General features: G+C 45.5%; 1 protein-coding gene across 11 annotated transcripts in view; it reads right to left on the reverse strand.

Annotated features, from left to right (window-relative positions):
- REEP1 (receptor accessory protein 1) overlaps positions 1-23,311 on the reverse strand; it is a 129,424-nt gene that overhangs the window by 60,711 nt on the left and 45,402 nt on the right. For all 11 annotated transcript variants that reach the window (XR_006269437.1, XR_006269439.1, XR_006269438.1 and 8 more), the window contains exon 2: positions 11,475-11,547. Coding sequence is in view for 7 of the 11 variants with exons in the window: in XM_043468739.1 (XP_043324674.1) it covers positions 11,475-11,547 (73 nt within the window). In the remaining 4 variants the exon portion in view is untranslated. The remainder of the gene's footprint in view (positions 1-11,474; positions 11,548-23,311) is intronic.

The raw sequence follows: 23,311 nt of genomic DNA on the forward strand, positions 1-23,311 counted from the left end.
GTGGACAGTTGACAGCACAACTGGGAACTCCCTCTGGACTGGTCAAGCACAGGAATGAGGAGATAGGAGAGGAGCAATGACCCTAGGTCACAACAAGAGGGTGCGAAGCAGATTTTGGTGACCTTCCATGAGTCACAGAATGGGCTGAGACCCCAGGACCCATCAGATCCTGCCCCCAGGGCTCCTGGGAGCCTGTGAAAGGCCTCCTCCATGAACTCTGGAGGCAGCAGTTTCAGTCAACTCTTAGCCTCACCTCACCTGTGGACCCTCTCCCACACCAGTCACACTAATATTCCTTAAGCCTCTCAAACTCCCTTCCACATCTGAGCTCTGCTTTGTCAGGGAATGTTTGATGGGAGGATTCCTACGTGCTGTCTCTCATGAGTCCTTTGTCCCTCTTCAAGCGGAACAGCACGCTGCTCCCAGGGACTGAGGTCATTGTGTGAGGCAGGCTTGGGTCTCCTTTAGTAAACATTCTCTTTAGGACAAAACTGCTTAGTCTCGTTCCCCTTTCTTGAGATATGGATTGTCTCCTGACCTTGTGACTAACATTACCCCTTTTTCCCTTGGTAACGGTTGCTGTACATTTGGTTTTCTGATCTCTATCATTCCCGAAAGAAGTTTCTTGTACCACAGCCTATATATACTCATAGAAAAATCATTAAAGCACCTTTGCTCCATCAGAGCTTAGGTCCCTGGGTCTTTTTTTGTCTCTCTCTCTCTTTCTCTCTTTTACTTTTTTATTGTCGACTCCGTACCACCAGGTTCCAGTCCATTAAAGGACCCCAACACTGCTTCAGTCTCACAGGGAACCCTCTCTGACAAATGAATGAGGAAGGAAATATCTGAGCCTGGTTGACAGATGAGTTGGCACCATCTGCTGGTACAAGCTCACAGGGGACAACCGTATAGTCAGAGGTGGCCCAGAGAGAGTAGGGAGGGAAATTCCCTGTAGGCAGAACTTTGAGCAGTGCTCTCAGTTCAGAAGAAGAACTGTCCTGAGGTAAGGCATTTATACTGTCACCATGTATATTAACTATATTTTCATATTTTCTGTATTCTTATTTTTAGATTTTTCTGGATGTGAATCATTTTTAAAGTCTTTACTGAATTTGTTACAATATTGTTTCTGTTTATGACTGCAAGGTATTTTGGCCACAAGGCATGTGGGATCTTAGCTCCCCAACCAGGAACTGAACTTGCATTCCCTGCATTGGAAGAAGTCTTAACCACTGGACCACCAGGGAAGTCCCATTTTCTGTGTTCTTGATGTTGTAACATCTGGGGTCTTGCTGACTGGAGAGTCTGCCTCTCCTATGACTAGCTAATTCATAGCAATGGTAAATTTCTTATCCCAGAGCAAATCTGCAAACTGAGCAATCTGGGGTCCATACTACAAACCACCTCCTTTATGCAGCTCTCACAGGATGAGCTAATATTTCCCAGCCCTAATCTTGTGGGGTCAGCTGCCAGATAACTGGAAGCAGATCCCATACCCCAGAGCCTGCTAAAATTATTCAAACTAGCCAGTCATAAGATTGCTCACTCTGCTTTGCCTTGAATTCCCCACAGAAACTGTAATAAAGGTCAATGCCCATGTTTTCCCCTTGCTCTCCCTCTAACTCCTAACTGACCCTGGTGCTTCTCCACTGGCCCTGCATGATGTGCTGAACCTCCTACTTCCAAGGAACTGTGAGTAAAAACTTCTTCCTCCATGAGTCACTTCTGTGTCTGCATGCCTTACCATAGCTGATTAGAACAAATATGGGATACATTTTAAAACACCAGGTAAGAATCTGGATAGATGATGAGGTGCTTGGAAGGGGCAAGACTGAGAATTTGGTGTTGAGGTGGTTTAGAAATTATGTGGATGGGTCCATAGAATGCAGATATTTGTGGCTCATGCTAATGCTCACCAGAAGGTCCCAATGGCAGAGGAGGCTCTTGGTAATCAGGTGGATGAGATGACCAGTTCTGTCGATGTCTGTGAGCCTTTTACTTCAGGCATGATATTGCTTGATCAATGGGCTTATGTAGCAGTGGTCATGTGGACAGAGGAAACACACTAGCTCAGCAATGTGCATTTCTCTCACCAAGGATGACCTGGCCATGACCACTGCTCAGACAGCAAGTTGCCAACAGCAGTGACTAAGCATCTCCAGGATGGTACCATAACTCAAGGCACCAGCCAGCCTCCTGGGAGCAGGCCATCTTACCAAGCCCCTTCCTTCATAGTAAGGGTAGCACAGAGTCTTTCTGGAATATTCATTTATTGGGCATATGGGCTTGCTTTCCCCACTGCCATGTTTCTGGCATCCACACAAGAAACTGTGAACTCCATTGAATATCCTTCTCATTTTGATGTATTCCACCCAACATTCCCATGAGAGGAGCCTGGCAGGTCCGTGGTGTCATAAAGAGTCAGACACGACTGAGCACACACACACATACCCAACACTGCCTCTGACCAAGGGACCTCTTTTACAGCCAAAGAAATGCAACAATAGGCTGATGTTTTGGGGAATCTCTGGTCTAATCATGTATCCCAATGCCCAGAAGCAGCTGGCCTTATATAATGCTGCAGGAGCTTCGGAGAGTGCCAGAAAAGAGCCAGGTGGTAATTAGCATTCTGGGAAGTTGCTATGCTCTCCTAGACAATGTAGTTTCCTCTCTGAACTAGTGACCAACACATGGTACTACATCTTAGCCAGAATCTAAAGGTTCAGGAACCAAGGAAATGAGGGTGGTGTTTCTTAGAATTAGGCCTAATGCTAGCTCCCTGCAATTCAAAATACGGTTCATGAGATTGCAACACTGGAATCCCCAAGGAGTTTGTCAGAAATGTAGAATCAGTTTGTTAGAAGTGTAGCGTTTCAGGTCCCACTCCAGAGCTAATGGATCAGTTCTACATTTTAATAAAACTCTCTGCTTATTCATACGCATGTTAAAGTTTGAGAATCACTGGTCTAACCCACTCAAAACACTTCAATTCTCACCCTCAAGCTTCTGAGCTCTGGTTTTTAATAATTTTAGTACTTGAAGGATGGATGCTTCCACCAGGGATATAAAATGGTTCTGATGAAGTAGAAGCAGAGACTAGAAGGTCACCTGGCCATTTCAAGACCACTATGTCACTAGGAAACAGATAGTAAAGGGCTTATGGACTGCAAGAAGATCCAATCAGTCCATCCTAAAGGAAATCAGTCCTGAATATTCATTGGAAGGACTGATGCTGAAGCTGAAACTCCAATACTTTGGCCACCTGATACAAAGAGCTGACTCATTTGAAAAGACTCTGATGCTGGTCTTTTCAAGATTGAAGGTGGGAGGAGAAGGGGACAACAGAGGATGAGATGGCTGGATGGCATCACCAACTCAATGGATACGAGTTTGAGTAAACCCTGGGAGTTGGTGATGGACAGGGAGGCCTGGCATGCTGCAGTCCATGGGGTCGCAAAGAGTCAGACACAGCTGAGTGACTGAACTGAACTGAACAGAACAGGGCTTTTGTAGGGTAACTGATACTGCTTATGAAGGGGAACTAGAGTTGCTATTATACCATGTGGTGGGAAGGAGGTTGGATGGAGGTTAAGAATCCTTTAGGGCAGCCATCCCCAACCTTTTTGACAGAAGGGACCAGTATCAATTTCTTGGAAGACAATTTTTCCATGGATGGGGGTTGGCGGGTGGTTTCAGGATGGTTCAAGTACAGTAGGGTTCGTGCTCTTATGAGAATCTAAAGCCACTGCTAATCTGATAGGAGGTGGAGTTCAGGCGGTAATGTGAGAGATGGGGAGCAGCTGTAAATACAGATGAAGCTTCACTCGCTTGCCCACTACCAAAATCCTGCTGTGTGGCCTGGTTCCTAACAGGCCATGAATACAGGTTTGTGGCCTGGGGGTTGGGAACCTCTGCTCTAGGGGATCTGCAAGCATCGTTTTGTTCAGAGGTAAAAGTCAATGGATCATTACCACAAGCCTCCAGAGACAAGACCACTAAGGCCTCAGATTCCCCAGGAATGAAGATTTAGGCCACAACCTTGGAGAAGAGAAGAGGGCTTCCCTGGTGACTCAGATGGTAAAGAATCTGCCTGCAATGCAGGGGACCTGGGTTCAATCCGGGGTTGGGAAGATCCCCTAGAGAAGGAAATTGCAACCCACTCCAGGATTCTTGCCTGAGAATTCCCATGGACAGAGGAGCCTGGCAGGCTACTGTCCATGCGGTTGCAAAGAGTCCAACACAACTGAGCCACTAACACTAACACTTGGAGAAGAAACCACACTCACTAAAGTTGAAGGCACAGGGAGCATGGACTGGATGGTAGAAAAGGAAAAGTAATAGGAAACTCTGTGAAAGACTTCGGAATGGGTGTCCTGTGGACTGCTAGGTGCTAACCAGAGCAGCCTCCTGAATTATTTTAACTCTGCAGGTGTGCTGTTTTACAATATCTTTGAGTTATTTTCCAACTTTGTGAGTGACCAAAAGCTGACTGCAATGCAGATAATTTAGTCTATAGAGGTGAACAATAATTTTGTCCAGTGGAGATACAACTGGGTCCAATGATCACATTTCCCAAGAAATCAGTTGAATATCTATGAACAAACATTTCATCATACCTCATTGCTTACATATGTATCTGTTCTTTGGAGTCTCCTTTGGACTGTTTTCTTTTTTAACACCTTATTGGTTCCCACATTACTCAATGAGTTAAGTAAAATTTTCAACATGTGTTAATTTTATATTTGTATAAGAATCATGATTTCACCCCTTATTTTTTTTTAATTCAGTCAGTTCAGTCGCTCAGTCGTGTCCGACTCTTCGCGACCCCAGGGACTGCAGCACGCCAGGCCTCTCTGTCCATCACCAACTGCCAGTTTACTCAAACTCATGTCCACTGAGTTGGTGATGCCATCCAACCATCTCATCCTCTGTCATCCCCTTCTCCTCCTGCCTTCAATCTTTCCCAGCATCAGGGTCTTTTCAAATGAGTCAGCTCTTCACATCCAGTGGCCAAAGTATTGGAGTTTCAGCTTCAATATTGGTCCTTCCAATGAACATTCAGGACTGATTTCCTTTAGGATGGACTGGTTGGATCTCCTTGCAGTCCAAGGGACTCTCAAGAGACTTCTCCAACACCACAGTTCAAAGGCATCAGTTCTTTTGCACTCAGCTTTCTTTATAGTCCAACTCTCACATCCATACATGACTACTGGAAAACAACAGCTTTGACTAGATGGACCTTTGTTGGCAAAGTAATGTCTCTGCTTTTTAATATGCTGTCTAGGTTTGTCATAAATTTTCTTCCAAGGAGCAAGCATCTTTTAATTTCATGGCTGCAGTCACCATCTGCAATGATTTTGGAGCCCAAGAAAATAAGGTCTGTCACTGTTTCCACCATTTCCCCATCTTTTTGCCATGAAGTGATGGGATCGGATGCTATGATCTTAGTTTTCTGAATGTTGAGTTTTAAGCCAACCTTTTCACTCTCCTCTTTCACTTTCTTTAAGAGGTTCTTTAGTTCTTCTTTGCTTTCTGCCATAAGGGTGGTGTCATCTGCATATCTGAGGTTATTGATTTTTCTCCTGGCAATCTTGATTCCAGCTTGTGCTTCATCCAGCCCATCATTTCTCATGATGTACTCTGCATATAAGTTAAACGAGCAGGGTGACAATAAACAGCCTTGATGTGCTCCTTTCCCAATTTGGAACCAGAATGTTGTTCTATGTCCAGTTCTAACTGTTGCTTCCTGACCTGCATATAGCTTTCTCAAGAGGTAGGTCAGGTGGTCTGGTATTCCCATCTCTTTCAGAATCTTCCACAGTTTGTTGTGATCCACACAGTCAAAGGCTTTGGCATAGTCAATAAAGAAGAAGTAGATGTTTTTCTGGAACTCTCTTGCTTTTTCGATGATCCAGCAGATGTTGGCAATTTGATCTCTGGTTCCTCTGCCTTTTCTAAATCCAGCTTGAACATCTGGAAGTTCATGGTTCACGTACTGTTGAAGCCTGGCTTGGAGAATTTTGAGCATTACTTTACTAGTGTGTGAGATGAGTGCAATTGTGCGGTAGTTTCAGCATTCTTTGGCACTGCCTCTCTTTGGGATTGGAATGAAAACTGAATTTTTCCAGTCCTGTGACCACTGCTGAGTTTTCCAAATTTGCTGGCATATTAATAAAAGACATACATATAAGTATGAAGTCATGACCACTGACTTAAATAAGGACTCTAGCTTCTATTCATATTTTCTTTCATTCTATGTCATGTATAGATTTACATATTTTAACTAATTTTATTTTTATTTATTCTCCTTCTCCCCTTAACATAGTATATGGGCTCTGCCAGTGATGGTTCACTTGACAATTTAATTTTTAGAGTGTTGACTATTAAGGTTAGATCCTGTCAGAGCCAGAAGAGAGAGGACTTTGCCAGAGATATGGATCTGAAGCTGGACTCAAATGAAGAAATTTGGATTTGGCAAGTATATGGTATACAATTCTTATTGGAAGAATTTGTTTTGTTTTGGGGTGAAGCAGAAAAAAATAGCTTTGTTGCTTTGCAAGGCAAAGGGGGACACAGTGGGATTGTGCCTCTCAAAACTGTGTGTCCCAACCTGGAAAGAACCGGTGAGGAGTTTTATTCTGGCCTCCAGTGGTCTCCTGATCTTCTCTGAAGAATACTTCATCAAGGGTGTTCTATCCTCCACTTGTTCTGGAAGGATTTTTTTAAAAAGCCGAAACCTAGGTAAAGGAGTGGATGCAGATGTTGTGCAGCCCAAGAAATAACTGTAATATAGATCACTATATAGTTTCATATATATAATATACAGGCATATCTCCTTTTATTTTTTTTAAATGCTCTTTGCAGACACTGAGTTTTTTCACAAATTGAAAATTTGTAGTTAAGCAGATATACTGGCACCATTTTCCCAACAGTGTTATTTTTGAATAAGGGTGTATATAGTTTCTTAGACATAATGTTATTACACACCTAATAGACTATAGCATAGTGTAAACACAAGTTCTGTATGCTCTAGGAAAATAAAAAGTGCATGTGACTTGCTTTTTGGTGATACTCATTTTATTGTTGTAGTCTGAAATCAAACAGGCAGTATCTCTGAGGTGTAGGGTGTGTGTGTGTGTGTATTTTTAAAACTCCTAGCATCCAGGGACTTCCCTGGCAGTCTCCTGGGTTGCACTGCAGGGACACATGTTCAATCCCTAGTCAAGGGACTAAGATCCTGCATGCCTCATGGTGTGCCAAAAAAAAAATTATGAACTACTAGCATCCAAAGCATTCTAATCTGGAGGGCATCTCCCAGAATGTGGGTCTTTATGGAAGGCAAAGTCTATTACCCAGAGTTGGAAAAATCAAATGTCCCTATCCAGGGTTTTGAATCTTCATGGGATGTTCCAAAGGCAAGAATGTTCCAAAGGCATGGGCAGTTGGCAGCCAATTTGGTAGTGGTGACCTGGGCAGCAGATTCCTAACCAGACCCTTCCTGCAGCACAAGCTTGGCCATCATCCAGCCTTCTCAGACCTTCCCCAATTTCTGAGTATCTTTCCCTAGCCTTCTAGTTAATTCTATGAAAGTGTTAGTCGTTCAGTCGTGTCTCTTTTTGACCCAGTGGACTATAGCTTGCCAGGCCTCTCTATCTGTGTAATACTCTAGGTGAGAATACTGGAGTGGGTTGCCATTTCCTCTTCCAGGGATCCTCCCAACCCGAGGATCAAACCCAGATCTCCTGCACTGCATGCAGATTCTTTATCGTCTGAGCCACCAGGGAAGCCCTATAAATTCCTTTCTGTTTAAGCATTTGCCCATCAAACCTTGACTAGTGTAGTAAGTTTGGAAAGACATAAAAAGCTATGACTGTCGAGAGCAGTGTCTCTCAAATTAAGGATCTTGTCAAAAATGCCGATTTTTGAGCAGAGTACAGGTAAGTACACCTGAAACTAACACTGTAAATCAACTATACGCCAATAAATATTAAAAAACTGAAAGTAAATAAATACAATAAAAATAAATTTAAATGATAACTTTTTTAAATGCCAATTTTTATTTCAGAGGTTTAGGTAGGGCTTGAGATTCCAAGTTCTAACAAGCTCCCAGATGATGTGGGATAATGCCAGTCCACAGACCACTCCTTGGGTGCTGAACTCAGGAGTGCTGAATGCTTGTATAGAAGTGGCTAGAGAGTAGGAAGGCGCAAGATCAACAAGGTTCAACACTATCTAATGGAGTTCGGACTTGATCCTGCAGGGGATAAGCAGCCATGAAAGGACCCGGGGGAGTGAGATGAATAGATTTCCATTTCTCGAGGGCTTGTAGACGTGATGTAGACAACAGAGCCTGAGAAGACAGGAGGCGGAGGAAGCAGGGAGGGATCCAGGGGGCAGAACAACAGCCTCCACCCCCAGATGTCCTCTTCTGCATCCCCAGAACCTGTGCATATGTCACATTATATGATGAAAGGGACTTTGCAGTTATTAAGTTAAGGGCTTTCAGATGGAAAGATTATCCTGGATTAACCAGGCAGGCCCAATGTAATCACAGGAATCCTTGCAAGTGGAGAACCCTTCCCAGCCAGAGGGAGACGGGATTACAGAAGAATACACAACACTGTGTGTACTGTGTGTCAGATACGCAACACTGGTGACCCTGAAGGTGCAGGAAGAGGCTTAAGCCAAGACACGCAGGTGGCCTCCAGGAACTGGAAAATGCGAGGAAGTGGGCTCTCCCCTTCAGCCTCCAAATGGAGGCTTGATTTCAACCAGGGACACCCATCTGACTTGACCTCTATAACTGTGAGATAGCACATTTTTGCTTTTTTGGTTTGGTTGCTTTTAGTCTTTTTTTGGCAGGGGTGTGGGGCAACTGTACATAGGGCTTGTGGTACCTTTGTTCCCCGACCAGGGATCAAATTTCTGCCCTTGCAATGGAAGCATGGAGTCCTAAACACTGGACCACCAGGGGATGCCTGCATTTGTGTTCTTTCAAGCCACAAAGCTCATGGTAATTTGTTACAGGGGCAAAAAAAAAAAAAAAAAAAAAGGATATAGGAAGACACTGGGATATTCAGGTGAACAATGATGAGAGCCTCATTGAAGAGAAAGTATTAGTCTCTCAGTCATGTCTGACGAGTCTTTGAGACCCCATGGACCGTGGCCTGTCACACTCCTCTGTCCTTGGAATTCTCCAGGCAAGAGTACTAGAGTGGGAGGCCATTCCCTTCTCCAATGGTTCTTCCCCATCCAGGGATTGAACCCGGGTCTCCTGCACTGCAGGTGGTTTCTTTACTGTCTGAGCCACCAGGGAAGATCTCATTGAAGAGAGAGGGCAGCACAAAAGGAGAGACCTGGTTTGAAAGATTATTGGGACGATAGAGAGGGAGGGTCATAGTTACCAGCCGGGTGTGTGGGTGGGGATGGGTGGTGAGGAGAGGCAGGAGTCAAAAGAAGTTTTCAGGTTTCTCTCTCGGACAAAGGGGTCTGTTGGTCAAAAGGAAGGAAAGAAGTGAGTGTGAGTCTGAGTGTGAGAGAATGTGTAAGTGTGCATGCAAGTGTGTGAGTTGAAGGCATGTGAGAGATCCCAGAAAAAGGAAGGAGTCTCCCTTAATACCACTGGGCTCTTTCTTTGCAGTTCCATTTTTACCGAGAAACTGGCTAATCTTAACTCTCAAACTTTCCCTCCTGAGAACAGCACAGCCAACATAAACAGCTGCTCTGCCTGTCAGTTATATTTTTCAGTTTAAATTAATGAATTGCCATTCTAGTCCTGCACCAGGTTCCCCTGAGTTTAATCAGGGCAAAACAATTCCCCGGGGTTCACTGTCTCCCGGATGAGTGGACAGAATTGAGTTTTGTACCCCTGCAAAGCGGAGGATCAAGGAGACCTTGAACTGTGGTGACCCCAGTTTCGCCTCCTTCCTGGGCACAGCGTCCCCAAGTCCCTGGCTGGAAGGGGTCAGAGAAAGGGAGGGAGACGTGGAGGAGGCTGCCCAGTGCTGTCCCCCAGGCCAAGTCAACTAGGAATCATGAAGTTTTGTGCTTGCAACTTCACTGCTATTTATAGTTCACACTCTGAGATTCCTTCACGTACGCTTATCCAGGACCCAGCCTCCAGAGGGGACATGCCCCATTTGGATCCCCTGCATGGTAGCAAATGCAAGCCAGGCAAGCCGTTCTGGGAAACTCTGAGGGGGTGGAGGTAGGTCTGGCTGAGTTGATCTAGAGGTGGCTGGTTCCATCCTAAAGACATCATGGGAAAGCCAAGAAAATAACTTCAGGGCAGGTTACTGCTCTGAGTGATTTCTTTAGCTGTGCCTAACTTGCCAAGTGACCTCTTCTGAGTAAAAGGAGAGCAAAGATCCTTTTTCCCTCCCAATGCTAAGGGCTGGGACTGTTGATATCAACCCACTGCTCAGATGAGGAAATCAAGGCTCTTGGAAGTTAAAGTTCGTATCTAGTATTTTGTCAATCAAACATCGGAGCCAGGACTTAACTTGTCTTTTGATGACAAAAATCTCTATCCTTTGTACTCTGACTGAGGATTCTGTCCCCTCTGGGGAGGGACACCCCTCACCCCCCACTCCCCACAGGCCTTTGTCGATCAGTGGTAGTCTGAGGTTTCTCCTGCCTGGAGGTGCCCAGAACACTTAGGGCTGTGACTGGGGCACCCAGATCACCCAACAGTGCCACAATCCTCCCACCAGTAAGTCTTCCTAATCCCCTACCTGTGTTTCCAGCCCTTGGCCAGGTGTTGTGGAAGATAGTATAGGAGGTATATGTGGAGGATGGTACGGCCATAGGAGGATGGTAGCTCCTGTTCTCTAAAAGTTTATAAAGCAACAGTGCTTAGATCGTGGGGTGCTCAAACCACAGAACTGGAGTGGGGTTCAGAGTTGCTGAACCGGGTCTGTTGGACATTAGGATCCGAGTCCCTGCCCCCAGTGCAAGACTGTTTCCCAGTAACATTGCCTTCCGCTCCAGACAAGGAAACTGACACTCAGAGGATGAAGTCATACTTACAAGCCCGTGGCCTGTGGCCTCTGGCAGCCTCCAACTCTAGCTACCATTTCCTCTTGCCAGGCCTCCCTGCTCTCATCACTTTCACACTCTACTTGTAACATCGCTGTTACTCAGCATAGTAGTTCATTTGTTTAAAATAATGCTTCATTATGTCACAGTCATGACCACCAGTCAATGAAAAAATTGTGTGAATAGGCAATCATCTCTTTTCCTATGGCCTTTACCTCATGACTCTTCTTAAAAGGGTATGGAATCTCCTTTAACCTTGCTAAAGGGTAGCAAGGTTAAAGGAGAGGACTCCTGGGTGATATCTGGCAGGTCACTGTACCACGCTGCTCCCAGCACCCACCAAAGAGGGCATCTGCTCTGCCTCCACTTCACGCTCAGCCTCCCCCACTTAACCCCATCATCACCCACCCCACCCACTCAAAAATTGTGCTACTTACATATTCTTTAATGTCCTTTGACTTCACAGCCTTGTAGGAATAATACGCAGGGTAAAGAGTGCCAAATATTAGCCTGGAGGGAAGAGAAAGAGGGAAAAAGTGAGAAATGTGATTTTCACTCATTCTGTTTGGTGGAAAATGTTGTCTTCAGTGCCAGAGCATCCTCTGAGCTACGGAACATGCTTCTGTGGGGCTTGGGTTGTTTTTCTGAAGACCCTGAAGCTTTTCTGCTCATGGCTGGGACATGCTTAGGAACCTCTATGATCTGTTACAACTCTACACCCACCCTCCTTCCATCTGTCATTTGGCAACACAGGAGGGTGGTTTGGGGTCATGGAAGCCAAAAATGGGAGGATCAGGGGCTCTGGAGGTGGGAAACCAAGCTGAGCAGCCAAGACCCCTGAAATTAGAGGCCCAGTGGATTTCCCTGCTGGTCCAGTGGATAAGAATCCACCTGTCAATGCAGGGGACACAGATTCCATCCCTGGTCTGAGAAGATCCCACCTGCCGTGGAGCAACCACACCTGCACACTGAAACTTGTGAAGCCTGTGTACCTAGAGCCTGTGCTCCGAAGCAAGAGAAGCCCCCACAAAGAGAAACCCATGTACCGCAAGGAGGAGCAGCCCCCACTCTGCAACTAGGAAAGAGTCCTTGCAGCCACGAAGATGGAGCACAGCCAAAGCTACAAATTAATAATTATACAGATGTTTTTAAAAGGCCTGATGTTCCTCCCTGCTGCTGGTCCCCATCAGATGCTCTCTTAAGCCCACCTACACCTTGGGCTTCCTTTTCTACCAAAACCACACCACTCCAAGTTTCTTCAAATTTCACCCCCTTCAGACTGGATTTCAGCATCCTGCAGTCAGAATCAGCTGTTCAGTTTGTAAATCCAACCAAGCCAACCCTTCCTCCCACCAGACAGCTAAATCCCCACCTTGCATTAACCTGCGTCCCGCTGCTCTGAAGATGTAGAAGCAAAAATAATGACACCAGTGTGACTGTTTGGGCTTCAGCTCTCACTGAGTCATCACACCTGGGGCCTTGCACCAGGTCATTAAATAATCAGACTCTGCATAACACAGCTCCACTTGCCCTCATTCTCTCTACTTTGTCCCTTCCCCACCCCCAACAGCCGAGTCTTTGCCTGTTCTGTCCTTTCCTTCTGGAATCTCTGCATCACACCCCCCCCACCTCCTTCTTTGTCAGGTTGGTGCCTATTCACTCATCAGATGCCAGCTCCATATGACCTCTTCCTGGAAGCCTTCCCTGACCTCTCCCCCTAAGTTAAATCTTCCCACTACGCTCTCAAAGCATGATGCACAATTTGACCAGGGCATGTGATGTTTTGATTGACAGCATCCCCCAACTGGACTCTAAGTGCCTCAGGGCACAGAATGGATCTGTTTTGTTCAACAGTGTATTTCCAGCACCTACCACATAGGAGACTCAGTAGATACTTTAATAATTATTATTTTAATTTTATTCAGTTATTTATTTTTGGCTGTGCTGGGTCTTCATTGCTGGGCATAGGCTTTTCTACTTGTGGTGAGTGGGGGCTACACTCTAGTTGTGGTGCTTGGACTTCTCATTGTGGTGGCTTTTCTTGCTGTGGAGCGTCGGCTCTAGGGTGTGCGGGCTTCAGTAGTTGCAGCTTGCAGGCTCTAGAGCACAGGCTCAGTAGCTGTGGTGCTTAGTTGCCCTGTGGCATGTGGGATCTTCCCAGACCAGGGATTGAACTCATATCCCCTGCATTGGCAGGTGGATTCTTAACCACTGGACCACCAGGGAAGTCCCCTCAATAGATATTTTTAAATGAATGAATTGACAGGATGCTGGCACTGGAAGGGTTTCATCCTTTCACCTGACAGGTGAAGTCACCTCTACGTGTCAATTCAGGTGCCAGCTGTTGTACCATCCTGGCTCTGTCCCCACAAGGGCCAGCAACGCATGTGACAACCCTATGGACAGAGCCATGCAAGGGGACACCACACTCAGGAAGCCCAAAGCCATGGCTAGTTCACCAGGAGGCGGTGGAGGGGGGGGTGGTTGTCATACAGAGGACTCCCATCAGATGCTATTTATCAAGCAGGGCTTAGTTTTACAATAAGCTGTGGCAGGTAATACCTTGACAGTCTACATTCATCAGGTTTCCATGGAAAAACAGAAAGCTAACTGAACCAAGTCTGTTTCTGGTGCTGAATGGGAAGGGGAAAGGGTTTTGTAACCTTGACTCACACAGGCCCTGCACTAAATGCTCTGCAGACACGAGCTCAGACAGCCTTGGTAATAAGAACCTCGTCCATAGACATGGCACCAAGGCTGGAGCGGCTAGTCCGAGCTTGCCTAGTTCCATGACCAGTAAGGGATAAAGGAGGGGAAGCCAGACTGGCCTCCTCTGTGCCTGACTCCTTACCAACACTGTCCACCGCATTGGAGAGCAAGGCCACGCCCTGGGAAGGCTGAAATTGTATCTAAGGAGCTAGATAAGACAGCCAAAGGGACAAAAACATAGTCTGAAAGAAAACAAGAAAATTCAAAAAGAGAGGGTGACCTCCACTGACTGTCCGGTGGCTAAGACTCTGCACTTCTAATGCAGGGGTTGTTTGGTCATTCAGTCATGTCTGACTCTTTGCAACCCTATGGACTGCAGCACGCCAGGCTTCCCTGTCCTTTACCATCTCCTGAAGTTTGCTCAAACTCATGTCCATTGAGTCCAACGCAGGGGGCCCAGGTTCAATTCCTGGTCAGGGATCCCACATACCGCAACTAAGAGTTCGAATGCCTCAACTAAAAAAGAATCCTGCATGCCACGGTGAAGATCCAAGATCCTGTGTGTTGCAACTAAGACCTGGTGCAGCCAAATATAATGTCAAAAAATTAATTAAAAAAAAAAAAAAAAGATGGCCACAGTGCCAAAGACACAGGCAGCCCAAAGAAGTCCACTGGGATCTGTCACAAGTCAGCTCAGAGGAGGAGGTTTCCCCAACCTCCCCCCTTCCCCCCGGCCACTAGCCCCACTTCACCCCTAAGCAATATTCTCAGATACTCAGGAGAATCCCCCTTCATCCATGAGACCTTTCCTGACCTCAGCATCCCCTGAAGATTAGGTTCCTGTTCTGTTCTTCACTGCCACACCCTGGATGGTCTCCTTTCTTAGCTCTGATCCATATCACTTGCATCAGTTTTTTCCATGTCTCTCTCTCCCACAAGACAAGTTCCACAAAGTTGACTTGATGTTGTCTGCTTATGAGTCTAACCCACACCCCTTGGGCAGAGGAAGTGCTTGGTAAATATGTGTCGCCTCTGGGAAGTTTCAGAAAGTGGTGAAGCAAGGGTCAGAGCCACCCAAGGAATGCTCATGACTTTGGGGCTGAGGTCTCAGTAGTGGGGAGATGCTGGACAGCACCAGGCTGCTTCAGCAAAGCCTCCAGCACAAGGTCACAGGCCCCAGAGAAACAAACACGCCCTCCTTTGGCACAGAGGCCCTGGTCAATAGTCACGTCTGCCAGGACAGAGAAGCCTGCAATGCTGCAGTCCATGGGGTCGCCAAGAGTCAGATGCGACTGAACAACAAGCAAGGCTGAACAACAGCAATGGCCAGGAGGGTGTCCAGCCCCTGCCTTGAGGCAGCGTGTGAGCTGCAGGAGACAGGTGGAAAGTGCATCTTGACCTGACAACCCATGGATCAGCTCTTCTGTGAACCCCAAAGGCCAGTGACACCCCCCGAGTGGACAGAGAGGTGGAAAGCCTCACGAGGGCCAAGACAAAGGAGGCCTGTGCTCCATCTGCCTGGGGGACTCAGGTGTGAATGGCTACCAGCATCCCCCCGTTTGACAGCACAGGGACAGCAAGACAAATGTGCCTGTGCTTTCCAGTCTCCAAAAGCTCAGAAACACCGGCATGTAAGGGACTAGACCCAGTATTTCACTGCCCAGAGGAAGGAGAATGGAATGAAAAGGGCAAGTTCTCCTAAATCTATTTTGGAGAAAAAAAATAAATGAAGCAGGTCCATGCCAAAGGGGTTTGGGATTGATGTCCATTCAGAGCAAGTCCCCCTGGCCAGGCCCTTCTCTTTCCCCGCCTCCCTCAGCTCCAGACCTAACCCTAACCTCCTGGCCAGTGGCTGTTCCCCACTGAGCCATGCTTGCAGGCTTACAACGTGTCACTTCCTGGGACTTCCCTGGTAATGAGTGGGTAACAGGAAGGAAGGCCAGGGGTCTCCAAAGGGAGGAAATAGGCTGCAAGTGTCAGATATTTTTTCTCTCTCTCTTAAGCAGCAGGAGGAAGCAAACAAGTGTTAGATTTTTTTCCCCTTCTCTATACAAATATTAAAAAGGTTTCTCTTAAAATTCTGTGTTGCCATAATGACACCTGGTTCTACCTGAACTTAACTTTTCTCAAACCTTGAGCTAACCAATGCACTTTTCTTATGGAAATGTTTGTCTTAAGCTATGTTAATGAGCTATGAGTTTACCCTAGACTCTGTCTTTCAAACCTGTATATTTAACACATACATTGTTCTCCTAATCTATGTTAATGAAACTATATATTTACTTGGAAACCTGCCTTTCCTCAAGATTCAAGTCAATAATTTTATGGCCCAGAATAACTCACCTAGTGCCAATGTTATCTCAAAATGAATATTGTGGGTGAGGGGCCTGGTGCCACTCTGAGTTTTGAGACATCTCCTTTCTATAATTAACAGCTTGCCAATAGCTATATAACATCTGGCTAAAGACTAGCAGGGGGGCACTCTTTCTACCCCCTTGTGATGTCTATGTCAGAAGCTTTCTCTATCTCTTTTATAGTTTAATAAAACTTTATTATACAAAAGCTCTGAGTGATCAAGACTTGTCTTCGTCACTGGCCCCGGACTGAATTCTTCTCTTCCAGAGGCCAAGAAGCGTCTTTCGTGGCTCAGCAACCACCTTTCAGTAGGCCAGTGGCTAAGATTTCATGCTCTCATAGCAGGGGGCCCAGGTTCTATCCACAGTCAGGGAACTAGATCCCACATGCCATAACTAAAGAGTTTGCATGCTGCAACTAAAGATGGAAGTTCCTGCATGTCACAACTAAGACCCAGTACAACCAAAAGAATAAAAATAAATAAACTTTTTAAAAAACGTGTGTGACTTCCTATTGGTTACCTCTTCTTCAATTTTTTAAAAATTTACTTATTTGGCTGTGTCAGGTCTTACTTGCAGCATTCGAACTCAGCTGTGGCTAGTTCCCTGACCAAGGGAGCTTGGAGTCTTAGCCACTGGACCACCAGGGAAGTCCCCCAGCTTGCTCTTCTGCCTGCATCTTAGTGCATGACCTTCCCACAAATCCACACCTTACCAACACCACCCCCCCCAAGTCTCACTAATCCTTTAAGACCATCTCAACAGAGCCACTTGTGTGAGTCTTTGATTTGTTGTCTCTCAGGATTTTCTTGACACGTGTTAAGTCTCTTACAGCTCTTATGTTTTAATAATAAGACATTAAAAATAATGATATTAAAATCACTGAGTGTTCACCCATGCCAAGCACTGCTCTATAGGCTGTCTATTCTCTCAGTCCTCTCAACATCAACAGGATAAGAATTCTTGTAGTGTTAGTTGCTCAGTCATGTCCGACTCTTTGTGACCCCATGGACTGTAGCCCACCAGGCTCCTATGTCCACGGAATTCTCCAGGCAAGAATACTGGAGTGGGTTGTCAATCCCTTCTCCAGGGGATCTTCCTGACCCAGGGATCAAACCGAGGCTTCCTGCATTACAGGCAGATTCTTTTTCATCTGAGCCACCAGGGAAGCCCTAAGAATTCTTGTGCTTAGGTGCTTAGTCGTGTCTGACTCTTTGCGACCCCATGGACTGTAGCCCGCCAGGTTCCTCTCTGTCCATGGAATTCTCCAGGCAACCCACCAGAGTGGGTTGCCCTTTCTCTCTACAGGGAAGAATTCTTACTACTCCATTTTACAGACTAGGACACTGAGGCTTACAGGGACAAACAGCCAGGAGCTAAGCTGGGATGTGACCCGGGCAGCCTGACAACAGGCTGACTGTCTTCTCCCAGGGCGGCCTGTGCTGACTGGGTCAGACCATCCAGGCCTAGGGGATTAGTGGGGTCCCCAGCACCGGACACAGCCCCTGCCCAAGTGGGTGCTGGATGAACGTCTGATGGATGAATAAATATCAAACAACTGCAACCTCTCTCCAAGGAACTTCAGCCCACTTCATATCCACATAACTCTCTCTACAAGGTCAAGAGAAAAGCTGTACAATGCTTAGGAGGAATAAAGCCACTTAAGTGCTTAAGGTTGGCTCAAGCATGGGAAGGAAGGCTTGAGTGCCTTCTGTAGAGGGGAAACGAGGCTCTGTGCTCACACACTCCACCTGGTTGTCTGTGAACGGAGTCCCACCCGGCGCTCCAGAGCCACAGAGCTCTGCACCCACCCACCCTCTGCCCATGGCCATTTACCGCTCCCCGGAAGCCCCCAACCCAACCTGTTGCCTCCATGTATCTGCTTGCCGCATCCCTGCTATCTTGCCCTTCATTCCTCCCCTTGCTCCAAACTAGGAGCTTCATCTGGGTTGCCTCCTTCGCTTTCCCCCAGCTGCAGGGGGTGGGTGGGCGCCGCAATGTGCCTCCTGTGAACGCTAACCTCTGAGACAGCAGTTCCCAACTGGGAGTGGGACATCTGGGCAACATCTGGAAACATGCAGGTCATCACAACTCAGAGAACGCTACTGGCATCTCGTAGGGGGAGGCCTGGGATGCTGTTCAACATCCTACAACACACAGGACAGCCCCCCAAAGCCTGATCGGGTCCACAACATCAGAAGTGCCAAGGTGGAGAAACCCTTGTCTAGGTGCTGTTTTTCAATCCTTGGGCCCTGCTCCTTTCCTTCAGCTTAAATGACATAAGATAACTGCTTTGAGCAGGACCCAGGGGCCTCTCTTCTTTCTCCAGTTAACTTCCAAGGAGTTAAAATTTCCTAAGAAGAAAGGGCTTCCCAGGTGGCACTAGTGGTAAAGAACCTACCTGCCAATGTAGGAGACATAGAGACTCAAGTTCAATCCCTGGGTTGGGAAAATCCCCTGGGGGAGAGCATGGCAACTCACTCCAGTATTCTTGCCTGGAGAATCCCATGGACAGAGGAGCCTGGCAGGCTACTCTAGTAGCCATGGCCCGTCCATGGGGTCACAAAAAGTTGGACACGACTGAAGCGACTTAGCACTGCACAAGAAGAGAGGTAAGGGGTCTGTTGAAAGCCTGACTGAGCCCCACTGAGCCCCTCCCTGGGCTCACCAAGCCAAACAACAGTGGAGGGTCCAAGAGGTTGAGCCCATGCCTGATCTCATCTTGGCCAAGTCCACAGGTTCCCCCCTCAACACTCAGTCAGCTCTGCTTCCAGCCGCCTCACCATTTCCCAGCCCTGCTGGGACCCTAGCACTGGCAGCAATATGCACCCTTGGCATTGATGCAAAATATACAATTTCTGATTATCGTCCTATGTAGGTTTTTCTATGAAAGTTTATGAATCAATTTTTTAAAATATTTACTTATTTTTATCTATCTATTTGGCTGTGTTGGGTCTCAGTTGCAGCACATAGGATCTTAGATCTTTGTCGTGGCATGCAGGATCTTTAGCTGCAGCATGAGAACTCTTAGTTGCAGCACGTGGAATCTAGATCCCTGACCAGGGATTGAACCTGGGTCCCCTGGATTGGGAGCATGGAGTCTTAGCCACTGGACCACCAGGGAAGTCCCTACAAATCAGTTTTGATTACTTTCCAAGAGAATTAATTTCCAAGACCATTTTTACTTGCTGCTGTCACACAAGGGTCCTCCTTGGTGCTAGAGTGCCTACTGGCATTTCAATAAATATGCTATAATTTTTAAGATGGAAAAAACTTAAAACAGGAGAGAGAGACCTGAAGTCTCCTATATGTACTCTTTTCTCATATTTTTCTTTCTTTCCTTCCCCCAAATAACCTCCTGAATTCAGTGTTTCTCATTCTATTTCTCACTAATATTTTACTAACTCTGTAAGCCATGCTGAAACAGACAAAAATGTATTTCTATTTAAACATTATATAAATGGAATCACACTATATGTATTCCATTGAAATCTTTCTTCATTCAAACTTATGGTTTTGAAATTTTGATCCATACTGAGACTTGTCTTTCTAGATCTTTTTTGTTGTTGTGTTGGGTCTTCATTGCCGTACACAGGCTCTCTAGTTAGTGTGTGGGATCTTAGTTCCCTGATAGGAGATCAAACCCACATCCCTTGCACTGTAAGGCAGATTCATTTTTTTTTAATTAATTAATTTCTTTTAATTGGAGGCTAATTACTTTACAGTATTGTAGTGGTTTTTGCCATACATTGACATGAATCAGCCATGGGTGTCCATGTGTTCCCCATCCTGAACCTCTCTCCCACCTCCCTCCCCATCCCACAGGTCATCCCAGTGCACCAGCCCTGAGCACCCTGTCTCATGCATTGAACCTGGACTGGCGATCTATTTCTGGAAGGCAGATTCTTAACCACTGGATCACCAGGGAAGTCACTCTAGCTCACTGTAAACCTCTGTATACCATTTCATTATGTGAATTTATCACAGCTTATTTACCCATTCTATTGATGCATATTTAGGTCCTTTCCAAGTTGTCACTATTACAAACAGAGCCAGAATGAACATTCTCATACAAGTCTCCCTGGGCACATGTGACTTACTCTAGGGTTTACACACAGTGTGGAACTGCTGAGTTGCAGGGCACAGCACCTTCTTCCAGACAATGCCAAACCACTCCCCAGAGAGGTTATACCAGTCTCTACTCCTTCCTGCAGTATAAATGAGTTCTGATGTTCTCCATTATTATTATTATTTTTGGTTGCGCTAGGTCTCCAATGCTTCACTTGGGCTTTCTCTAGTTACAATGAGGAGGGGGCTACTCTTCATTGCAGTGAGTGGGCTTCTCATTTCAGTGGCTTGTCTTGTTACAAAGCACTGGTTCCAGGCACACAGCCTTCAGTAGAAGCATGCAGGCTCAGCAGTTGTGGCACATGGGCCGAGGTTCTCCGTACATGGGCCGAGTTGCTCCGTGCCATGTGGGATCTTCCTGAACCAGGGATCAAACCTGTTCCCCTGCGTCGGAAAGCACAGGATTCTCCAGTCTTGCCAAACTAATACAGTCAGGTTTAAAATTTTTTTGCCAATCTGAAGGATGTGAAACAGTATCTCAAGTTTGTTTTAATCCATATTTCCTCAATTGCAAGTGAAGTGGATTAACATTTTATGCCTCTTGGCCATTCGGCCCCCTTAACTGAATTATTTATATTGCTTCCCTCCCCCACCCCACTCAGTTCTTTATCTTTTTCTTACTGATTTTTAGGACTTCTTTGTGAATTCTGGGTATAAATTATGCCTCGGACATATGGATTGCAAACATCTTTTCCCAATAAAAGGCCCTTTTAACTTTCTTTGCTGTGGTCCCTTCTGCTGTACAGAAGTTTTAAATTTTAAATGATAAATATATCAGTCTTTTATAGCTTGCTTTTTTATAGCTTGTTGAGGAAATCCTGGCCACATATATCTTCTCATAAAAGTTTTTCAGGTTCACTTTTTCACTATTAGGTTTTAATTCATCTGGAACTTATCTTTATGTACGTTATGAGTTAGGGATTCAACTTCATGCTTTTTTGTAAGGATCCCAACTGTTCTAATAACAATTACCAAATTCTTTCCCACTGATTTTCAATTCTACCATCACATGTAATGTTTTCTAATATGTATAGATATTATTTCAGTTCTTCATTCCCTTACCCTGGTCTACCAACCAACCATGCACCTATACCACAGGGTATTAATTTCCATAGCTTTATAATAAATCCTGGTATTCTTTTTTAAAAAATGTTTATTTATTTGGCTGCACTGGGTCTTAGTTGCAGCATATGGGATCTTCAGTTTTTATTGCAGCATGCAGGATTTAGCTGCAGCATGCAAACTCTTAGTTGTGGCATGTGGGATCTAGTTTCCTGACCAGGGGTCGAACCTACATTGGGAGCACAGTGTCTTAGCCACTGGACCACCAGGGAAGTCCCCTAAATCCTGATATTCTTAACGTTGTCTTGCCTATTCTTGCCCTTAGATTTTCTATATGAATTTCATGACAGCTTGCCAAATTCCATGAAAAACTTAATCTATTCTGATTGAGAGTACACTGAAATTACAGATTTGCTTGGGAAGAGTCACCATCAGGTTTCCTTTTCATGAACATGGTCCCTTCCACTGAGTCTTCCTCACCGTCTTTTCAAGATATGCTGCAGATTTCTCTATAAAGACCTTGGACTTGTTTTGTTTTCTTTATTCTTAAGTATATATTTCAAGAGGTTTTTTTATGGTATTATGAGTTTTTAAAATTAGATTTTCTCTTGGTTTTTAATGTTCTACAGGAATGCCATTGGTTTTCCATGTGGATCTCAGAACCACTCAACTTGCTGCAATCAAAAGCATTTGGAGTCCCAAATGCGTTACAACTCCATGAAAAAAGTCAAACCCTAAACCAATATACTGTATGATTCCATTTATATGCTATTCTGAAAAAGGAAAGTTTACAAGGATAAAAAAAAAAATCAGTAGCTGTGCAAGGACTAGAGATGGTGAGAGAGGTGACTACAAAGTAGAGTGAAAGAATTATGGAAAATGATGGAACCTTCTTGTATCTTGACTGCAGTGGTAGCTACATAATTGTCCATTTATCAAAACTCAGAATTCAAACTCACACTTAAAACACTCATACTGGGATTTCCCTGGGGCAGTCAAGTGACTAAGAACCTAAGTTTCCAAAGGCAGGGGGTACAGGTTCAATTCCTGGTCAGGGAAAAACTAACCATGTGTGGCCACATGCCACGCAATGCCGGCAAAAAATTTTAAAGTAAATAGATAAAATAAAACTGATTAAATCGATAAAAAAAAATAAAAAAAAACCTGACCTTAAAAAGAAAAAACATCTGGAAGAATTCACACTCATAAGTGTAAGTGTGTGTGTGTGTGTGTGTATGTGTGTGTGTGTGTGTGTATTAGTGTCCAAAAATGCATAAAGCTGGCCAGGTATTAGCCTCCAAGCTCGACACAACTTCCTGATATAGGAGGGTCCAATGTGACAAAACAACGATTTGCAAAAAACATAATATACCTCTAGGGGCTGTTAATACTATAGCTCTGAAAGGACTGTCTTGGACACACTATGGGCCTGGGTGCTACATGCAACTGAGCAAGCCTGATCTTTACCATGCTGTGTAGGGAACGTCCTTATTCACAGTGGTTATCCACAAGCCTAAGCTGGGCCGCTTCTCAGGCCGGGTGCAGAGCTCAAGGTTCCCATGGCACGGCAAGCCAGCTGGGCTCTGGTTGCCATGGGTCCCACCCCTTGGGCTCCTGCTTCTGTTTACCCACTGTGACCTTCTAAAAGGCTAGAGGGAGAAAACAGGAGAACAGCAGAACTGGCCCACTGGGCATTTGGGCTCCTTGGAGACTATATGACTATGATTTATAAGTTCCTCTTTATTTATTGAGTATCCATTAGTTACCAGGGACTGTGCAAACTTCTTTATAAGCAATATCACTATTCATCTTCATATGTCCTATGAGAGAGAAATTGTTTTTCTTATAATACAGACAAGGAATCTCATAAAGAAGGCTGAGCACTGAAGGACTGATGCTTTTGAACTGTGGCACTGGAAATGACTCTTGAGAGTCCCTTGGACTACAAGGAGATCAAATCAATCCATCCTAAAGGAAATCAACTCTGAATATTCACTGGAAGGACTGATGCTGAAGCTGAA

The sequence above is a fragment of the Cervus canadensis genome, chromosome 5, assembly GCF_019320065.1.
Source record: "Cervus canadensis isolate Bull #8, Minnesota chromosome 5, ASM1932006v1, whole genome shotgun sequence".
Classification (NCBI taxonomy): Eukaryota; Metazoa; Chordata; class Mammalia; order Artiodactyla; family Cervidae; genus Cervus; species Cervus canadensis.